At 43.2% G+C, this 9,024-nt stretch overlaps 1 protein-coding gene across 1 annotated transcript; it reads right to left on the bottom strand.

Annotated features, from left to right (window-relative positions):
* Nucleotides 1-5,131: 5,131 nt before the first annotated feature.
* Nucleotides 5,132-8,813, bottom strand: arl8bb (ADP-ribosylation factor-like 8Bb). The gene is made up of 7 exons (XM_037251828.1): nucleotides 8,598-8,813; nucleotides 7,910-7,990; nucleotides 7,405-7,478; nucleotides 7,130-7,223; nucleotides 6,896-6,963; nucleotides 6,670-6,740; nucleotides 5,132-6,595 (listed from the first exon to the last, which is right to left on the bottom strand). Exons 1-7 carry the CDS (start codon nucleotides 8,718-8,720, stop codon nucleotides 6,546-6,548), a joined length of 561 nt encoding a protein of 186 aa, XP_037107723.1. The 5' UTR covers nucleotides 8,721-8,813; the 3' UTR covers nucleotides 5,132-6,545.
* Nucleotides 8,814-9,024: the final 211 nt, after the last annotated feature.

Genomic DNA, 9,024 nt, shown 5'->3' with positions numbered 1-9,024 from the left:
CGAGTTCAGACCCCTCGATAATAAATAACCAGATTTTTCAGGAAATCATGCTACAGTTGTCTAAATATACAACGTCATAATCAGGCCTCATGCATAGGTCACTGACTTTATTTTGAAAAGTAAATGGTTACAATTAACGTGGAGCTTCAGTTTGCCAGAGGTTGTGCCAACATCTGCGTGTTGTTGCAGCTGTCTGCATGAAACATGATGAGTGGCTTTCCGTGTTTATGACAGAGTACGGCGCTCGCCGGACACTGCAGCGTTGTCTCTGCCGCGTCGTGACCACGCTGCGAGGTCGCCGGGGTTGACGTCAAATTGTTCATTAGCAAATATTAAATTAAGTGACTCAAATATTTACATAGCAAGGTTATGACGCAGAACGGGTCACCAGAAGGCGCTTGACGGACAAGTTCATACCGTGCGCTCGTCTTTCTTGACTCAACTTAATGAGATCTCGGACAAGAGCTGTTAAAATAATTTGGCTCCGTGAGGATAGTGAACCTCGGTTTGATTGACATCGAGGGATTCAGTGGACCCACGGATTCACTGCTTTGGTTATTTTTTCATTTCCTAATCCCCTTGAATGGGTGTCAATTAGTGGTGGATTTCTCAGGCCAACTGATTTCTGGGTTCGGTCATGTGACGCTAGCTGTTTTGACGACTTATCCACTTTAATCTGGCACGAGAACTCACTAATGATATCCATAGTAACAGATAAAGATGTCAAACAGTGACTATATGACCTTGGACAATAAATGAGAAATATAAAGATGACCTCGTACGAATGGCTGCTTTTCTGACAGTTGCACAAAAGCGATTCTGTTTGAAACAAAACAGAATGTGCAGGAGGCCTCTGATTTCACTTGGCTCTCTACCAAGCGCTCCAATTGCTCATCACACTTAGAACGAGGAAGGAACTGCTATATTTCCATGCCAGACTCAAATGTGCACGGAAAACGCTTCTCGATTTCATGTCTGCAAATTTATTGAAAGCAATTTGATTCTTTTGACCAGGTTGAGATGACTTATTATTAATTTACAAGAACTCAAAATGATTAAAGAGGTTAATAGATCAACGGAAATTTCAAAAATATATATCAGGCCCTATTTAAGTGCGGTGCCGGCCCATAAATTAGACAGGCTGGCCAAGGTCTTGGTAGTGGCGTGACAGACGTGAGGGAGGATTGGCCGGCCAAGGCGCCTGGGAACTTTGCTCCAAGAGGATGACAGCTCTATAAGTCAGACACTGATAAAGGAGTCAGCAGTGACAATCTCTGGGCTCCAGCCAGCAGAGCATCCGTCCGGCACAGATAAACTCAGACAGGCCATCCATCAGTGTGGAGACAGAGAGTCGAAACCACCTGAATAGAACCCACTCCATGACCAACCACCGTAGGAATGTGCTTGACCCGCTTTGCTGTCGCGGAGCACTGGTGGAAGATGGTCCGGAGCCATCTCAGAAGAATTCATAGAGACATAACGAGGGGATGGCTTGTCACGTAGCACAACTGTAGAAAAGGTGGCTTATGATGAAGAGTCTCAAAATGACTTTTTTTGTGTGCTTGTCTTGATGCATTCCAGTGCAACAATAGCATTCTTGTCATGCTTCTATACAAAGGCTGCTTCGAGACATACACGCGCTGAGCTCAAGAGTTACACAAGCAACATTTGAATCACGCTGTTAGCAAAGATGGCAGTGGAGGGAGTGCGAAGGACACACCGTCAAAGAAAGCTATTCTTTCTCCAGCTGCCATTGCCCGGGCCCTTCGTCTGCATCCAAACACTTCACAGCTCTCCGCTCAACACACAAATCGTACAAGAACACATAAGGGGAGGATTGGATGGGCAAGGCTTCAGACAAAAGGAGGCAACAGAATTGTGGACTGCAAAGTTTCTTTTGGAAGCGTCTCAACAACAACACGCGAAAGCAAAACAAACTGCTGGCAAGTGTGGAATTAAAATGGACAATTAATCTTCCGCACTGAGAATGCACAGTGGAAAACATTAAGGAAGGAAAAGAATACATCATGGAGACACGTTATTCTAATACAACTAATACAAGTTTCCCTCTTCAGGCTACGAGTAGATGAAAAGGGTCTTTTAAAAAAATGTGTCAAAGTTGTATGTTTCATGCGTGTGACTGAGGTAGCTGCGGCCGCAGCTGTTTCTCATCAGCAGGACTTCAGGCTTGGAATGAGACCCTCGAGGGGAACCTGCGCTTGTGCTGTATGCGCAAAAGTAAGCCATGCAGTTATTTCCCCTAAGTAATATAAAAGGGAATGAAAAAAAAAAGTCTCCAACAAACGCAGTCAAGACCTGTCTTGACCTGTCTGTGCGCCACCTCGGGAATCACTCCGTCATTGCTGCACAGGGAATGTGTTGGGAGATTTTGCAACCTTGTGTTTGCTCGGGAAGTCACAGAAGATGCCCCTGGCAGAGGATCACAGAGAAATTCTTCTTCCATCTAATTGCCCTCATGTTTTGGCCGGAGCCAGCTTTGAGGTCCCAAATATTACATATGCATATGAATGGATAGCCAGCTGTCCAATGTGACAACTCCGTATGCTAAATTGTAAAGCAGTAACCCACAAGTCACCCTCAACTCAACCTTGGTTGCCTCACTTAATCCTAGACAAGGGCAACAAATAAGTACGGCGGCCCCAAATGATCAAAAAGGTGGCAATTGGATAAAGATGTCCATTATAAAAGTTTAGCATCAAAGTTGCTTAGCAAGAGAGGAAAAAAAAAGCAACATTTTGTCATGTTTTTATCCTCATTCCAGCTACAGTGAAAAGCAAAGTTTCTGAATATTTTGCTTCTATCCATCCAATATGGTTTGATTGTATTTATAAACACATTGTCAGATAAGAATCTGTCAACATTCAGTAGCAGTACTGCCCAGAGGTGGGCATTACGTCAGACTGATGTCACTGACGGACGTCCATTTTATTGATAATAGACAAGAAGATAGTGTCTATACTGCCTAATGTCAAATTAATTTCAAGTCAGCAGAGATGGGCTTCAGCTCGCTATGATGCCGACGAGAAAAAGTGGTATAGCAGATGGATGGAGGTTCAACGTAACTTCAAGGGAATCTTCAAACTATCGACGGAGTGCAATACTCTCGCCGTGTATACAGGAAAGTCTCAAGAGAAAACATTCTCTCTTCTGAAGCTTGTTTAATATGCTGCCAAGTCAGTCTGCGATATCAAAGGTAGGTTCCTCAGTCTGCGTCCAAATGTCAAGGTCCTTGCCGCATCCGGCCTGCTGGCAACATCTGTCCTCCTCACTAAGATGAGTCCAATCTGACCACAGCGTCTGCAACTTGCCATCTAAATTACTTTCTTTGAACACTGTCAAATTGAGGAGAACATTGTCGATGGTTGTGCTGAACTAAGAATTGCATTTTCTAATTGCAACAGATGCAGACAGGGGTTTTACGTTCATACTAAAATATTTATATTGACCAGCTGTCAAATAACATGTTTTTGGCAGCTATCTATTAATTCTAAATATAGTGCAACTTGTTTTTATGACAAAAACAATAATTACTGTACAAACTTGTATATACAGAAGGTCTGGTAGATGACTTCACTGGGTGCTAAGTCACATATTGACTCTATACTTCTCATCATGCATACCAAGTATAAATACTATGCTCAGAAAATTCCTCTACCAACGTCAACTTTTCTTTTATAGTAAATGTTCCGTACATAAATCCAACATGGATTAAAAAAGTGGATTACATTAAATCTATGTTAAAAATGCAGAGTGATAAGTAGTCCATCTATATGTAAATAGGAGGTACATAGGCAAAATGCATTAAGCGCCCCGTTTGATCAGAGCCTCAGGAGCTGAAGTTGTGATTTTTTTTAATGGAATCCGAAGGGAGGAGGGTGCGTGCTGTGGCCAAGGCTGCAAGGTGAGACCGTGAAAGCTTCCACAAGGGAGCGGCTAGCTGCGAGGACGCAGGATAACAGAGTACACGAAAGATTACTCTAAACCAGTGCAAATAAAATTATTGCATATTGGAAGGCTCAGTAGCTTTTCTGCATGACTACATTTGCACTCGAGACAACAAAGTCAAGGTTGCTCGAAAATGAAATCTGATTTGCCGCTTTAACTGCCTTCAGGACTTCTTTGGAGGACTTGGTGCTTTGCATTTTTGTTATGGTTCAACGGCGCTAAGTTAATGCTAATAAGTAAACTATAGTTCTGCAAAAATATTTTTTACCCAGTGAACCTTATTAAAACTTAATCATGCGTCTGCCATCAAACATCTGTTTTTCACGGAGAATACAAGAGTTAATTAAGGTCGGTGATAGGCCACACAGTTCAATCCTGTAACATTCCACACATGGTGATTAGTGACAAATTCTCACAGCAAGTTGTATGAGGTGTTTGTGGAGGCCTGTCAGTGCTGGAGCACTAAATAATGTCTTATCCGCAAATTATCCATTCAACAAGTTAACCGCAACTACATTGCTTAAAACACTTTTGCATCCCAGGACAAATTGTTTCTCAGAGACATCAAACCGACTCTTTGTTGAATTCAATTTGAGTCTTTCGTGTAGTCAAATCAGAAGCGGGCAGAAGTGAAAAACGTGTGAAATACGCATTATATAATGAGCACTCTTGTAATGGAGTGTGGCGATATTAACGACATGTCACACGTTCAGGTCACTCAACGACCTGCTTGCCACATAAATCCTCACGGCATATTTGGAAGCACTTTTTAATCCCGTGTGGTCCCCACAACGGCAAACCACACACGCTCTCAACACGGCCATCCGTCCACAAGTCCAACATTGACGTACAATACTAAATGGCAGCAGCTGTTAAGAAATGACATTTAAATGTGGCCCTGTTAGAATAGCTGGCGAGTGTGAATTATTACTTACCATATTTTGCCACTGAAGTGATTTACAGCCTGAAGATAATGATCCCAAAATTTGACTTTAGCTCAAATTTTGGCGCAATGCAGTAACAAATGCACTGTGGTAGTAACTTGACCTTCAACACAAACTTGTGGCGTCTAAGTTTTGAGCTGAGCAAAAGCTCAAGATACTCTGCTGCCACCTCGTGGCGAATAATTTAACACACCGGAAAAGACGAAATCGTGGAAACCCTATTAAAAAAAAAGAACAAATTTATTAGCAATCAGATGGAAAGAAGGCATGACATCTACAGGAGCATTTGTTGGAATAAAAATGCCAACTGCTTATTTACAAAGTCTGCAAATGAATATGAATAATATTAGCACATGCAAATTGTTATAATATTACACAAGCTTTTTATTCTCCCAGTTGACCCGACTTGACGGCCCTTCGCTTCTGCTGCAGTCACAACACTTGACAATTAGTATTCTGCTCATCACCAATAAACAGGACAACATGACGACAGGGAGCGTGCGATGACTGGACACACGAGATGGGCTGATGAATAAATGCCATCCAGGCCACCGTTGGAGATAGTAACCGAGCGGCTAACATGGAGCGGGTGATTAGAAATGATTCAAGCGTCACGTGGATAAAAGGGAGAAAACGGTCTCGGAGACGACAATCAATCCGTCTTTTAGCGAGACTCAAAATGATCGTCGAGCGTGTTTGCTCTCTGTGACTCCCCCTGTTGACTTGCTTTGTAATTCAACCTGAAAAAAATAAGGATTATAAAACCAGCTACTTAGCCGCACCCATTTTACCTCCGCGAAATTGTTCTGCTTTCAAAATAAAAAGACCTGTTAGTTGTCACTTACATAGAAAGCTAGACAAAGGGTAAGAGGCCTTCAAACGCAACAACTGGCCGAAATGTTCTCAATTTGTTTGCATTTTCCCACAAGACTCCAGACTGAATGGTTGGTGTATAATCAAAGAATTTAAGTCTGTCTGCAACGATTTCATAATAGCGCATTAGACGTCGCTTGGGGCAATGACTGCTGTCTAATTGGAGCTCTCACTCAGCCAAAAGGCACTTAAAACTCAACAGGCCTATTTCTGCCTGAGACAGCAACAAGCGCTCATTATTTTCACCTTTTACACATCTTTGTTCCAACTCGAATTCAAGCCTTTCAGCTAATTGGCCACCTTCCGCAAATTACGGCTACGTTGCGACCGGTGGTTGAAGGCAGGAACTTCATTTGGCAAAACCACAACCGCATTGTAAACGCCAAGCAGATTGGAGTCATTTGTGATGTAACGAGGGAGAATTACGGCAACAAAAACACGGCAATGAGATTCGACTCCTGTGCCGAGGAAAACGTTCACGAGGACGGGCGCTAAGGCATGACGGGCATGAACAATGCACCTTCTCGCGCTGAGAACATTTCAGGCCTCCAAAGAAGAGTTGGTCTACTGGTGCTGTACAAGGACGACACAGCTACGAGAGTCGTGAGCAGCGGCGCGGGCGTGTTGCGGCGGCAGCGGGCGGGCGGGTGGGCGGACGGAACTGAAGTACTTCACAGAGGCAGTTGAAGGGATGACCGTGGACGATTCGCAAGTGTTGGCGGGGGGGTGGGGGCGCTCGGGCCGCAGCTGCGGTTCTCACCTTCAGCTTCTCCGCGACTTTGAGTGCTGGATGAGCCACTGCAACGTGATATCTGCCGTGGGGATATTTGTGATTGCCACAATCCAAAACAAAAGGCTCCGGGAAGGTCACAAAGGCATGACGTACCTATGTTGTCTTTCTCTTTGCAGGATACCGAATAGCAGCAGATTTCCCGATCCTGAATGGCTGACAGGTTCCTTTTGAAGGAAAGCAGACAATACTGGATTTATTTTTTTTTTTTACGTACAGTGAACTGTCACACATTCCCAAATTTTGGATTGCTTCAAATCCAACAGGCAGAACAGTGCAAGCAAGCTGTATAGAGCATGACGTGTGTTGACATGTGCCTCACATCTTTTCAATAAGCTGCTTCTCATCCAGCGCGTCGGCCAGGTCTCGTTTGTTGCCGAGCACGAGAACCTGAAAAACAAGGACGGCAAAGGCTGAATAATCTCTCACATATCAACAACTGAAAGGATCAAATATGTTTACTTTTGTGGGTGGAGTGCACAACACGGGTACGCAAACGCCCGAGTACCAGCTCGTCTTTCAAACATTCCGGAGAGCGACGTATCCGCCAACTTACCGGAATCCCTTGAAGTTGCGGTTTGTCCAACAAGTTGTGGAGTTCATTTCGGGATGCTTCTATTTTGTCTCGATCTGCTGCATCGACCATGTACCTGTAAGAATAAATTAAAAAAATTACGAAATACATATAGTAGTTACTTGAAATAACAATTTGCCTGAATAAGAACAACGCAATGAGCATGTGGACCAAGAAAAACAACAGCAGAAATATTAAGACTCTAAAAATGTATTTAAAAAGGAACACATGTTGACCCAAAGTGCCTACACACTTACACAATAGCATTGACTCCTCGACAGTAGCGTTCCCACATGCTTCGGAAGCGGGGCTGTCCACCTATATCCCAAATCTGGAGAGAAAAAATATTTTAAGAACGTAAATGTAAGTATAAATCAATCGTTACCTCCAAGTATACAAGGGGGTCTCATGGCTTAAATTAAGGGTCAGAAACTGTGAACTATTTATTAGCAGTTTATTGTTCATTAACATTTTAATTCCTTACTTCAGATATTATTCTAAAAAACAAAATAAACAGACAAGAAGTCCATTTTTAATAGCAGAAATACAGTGTGTTGTGGTACAAGCTTAGTCTGCAAGTCAAAGAATTTAGGGTGTTTACTCCTGCAATTGCAGTCGATAAATAAACTGCCTTTCAAGTGAAAAAGATTAAATCACAAATACAATCTAGGGGGCATAGTCCGCCCTTTGCTGACGGCTGTCACATGACTTAGCACGTGTGGGATACAAAACATCCTGCTAGCCTAGTTTACACACACTTACCTTTATTGTCACGTTGCCTTTTGTGACCTTCCGCATGTTGAATCCAACTGTAGGAATCATGTCTTCACTGAACTGGCCCGACTGTTCAGAACAATCAAAAAGACGGCTTGTCAGCATCAAAATGATCTTTCAAATTGTCAGCGATTTTTTATATGCGTACACATAGTAGCTGCTGTTGAGTCACCTTGCACCCAACACGACTTTATGCAAAGGTGGGATGAATCGGCAAGCTAGGAATAAATTCATACATGCTGTTATTACTAATTCCACCCGATTTAATTCTATGATGATCGATTTCCAGGAAGACTTCCCTGGTGACGAATACAGGCCCGTAGATCCAATAAAGTCTCACTGATTGCAATACTGGATGCTTTTACTGCTGTGCTCGTGGATGATGTTGGCATGCGTTGCTTATGCGGTATGACAACATCAACCCAGCAGTTACATCCACGTGACGATTACAAGAAGCGCCCCCGTCTGTCAACTTCGACAGGAGACAAACACCAGATTTGGGCGTAAGCCAACATTGCGCCCTGTGTTTGCAGTCGACTCATTATTTTGGAGGGCGTGGAAATGTGGACATAACATATCCGATTAATAACCTGTAAATTCAACTTAATGCATTTGGCATGTAAGCTTTCCACAGCCTTGGGCCCACACTGACAGAGCATGTTTGTTAGCGACTTACAGCGATCACATTGACGAACGTGGTCTTCCCGGAATACTGAAGTCCCACGAGTGTAAGTTCCATCTCTTCTTTCCAAAACAGAGACCTGAACCAGTCCAGAAGCTTGTTTATGAGAGCCAACATATTGGATGACACGCTGGTCACAATCCAGACGACTTTCGATTCTGACGTGAGTTGTAGGTTAGTAGCAATCCACACCGGAAGTGGGAAGCTGCTCTTGCGCATCATGTGATTTGCGGTTGCGTTCAAGTGATGCTTGGAAATGGGAAATTCTGCCTTCCCGTGAATCCACTCTGATTTAGATTTTTATTTATTTATTGCAGGCCCGTTACACCCCAAATTTATGTTATCGTGAGGTACTAATAGGACGTATATGTTTATCATGACCACCAGTTTCCCAAATCTATTTTTATTTGCACGTGCGCAG

The sequence above is a fragment of the Syngnathus acus genome, chromosome 5 (genome assembly GCF_901709675.1).
Source record: "Syngnathus acus chromosome 5, fSynAcu1.2, whole genome shotgun sequence".
Taxonomy (NCBI): Eukaryota; Metazoa; Chordata; class Actinopteri; order Syngnathiformes; family Syngnathidae; genus Syngnathus; species Syngnathus acus.
Note: the sequence above shows the minus strand (reverse complement) of the source record. Positions and strands in the feature narration are given on the sequence as shown.

Bases quoted from the DNA above. Each gene is read 5' to 3' on its own strand.
- arl8bb (XM_037251828.1), bottom strand. From the start codon at position 8,720: ATGTTGGCTCTCATAAACAAGCTTCTGGACTGGTTCAGGTCTCTGTTT. The intron at 6,964-7,129 runs GTAAGTTGGCGG...CTTGTTTTTCAG, and splicing joins CGCAACTTCAAGGGATTCCG to GTTCTCGTGCTCGGCAACAA. The intron at 6,741-6,895 runs GTGAGGCACATG...TTCCTTCAAAAG, and splicing joins AAGCAGCTTATTGAAAAGAT to GAACCTGTCAGCCATTCAGG.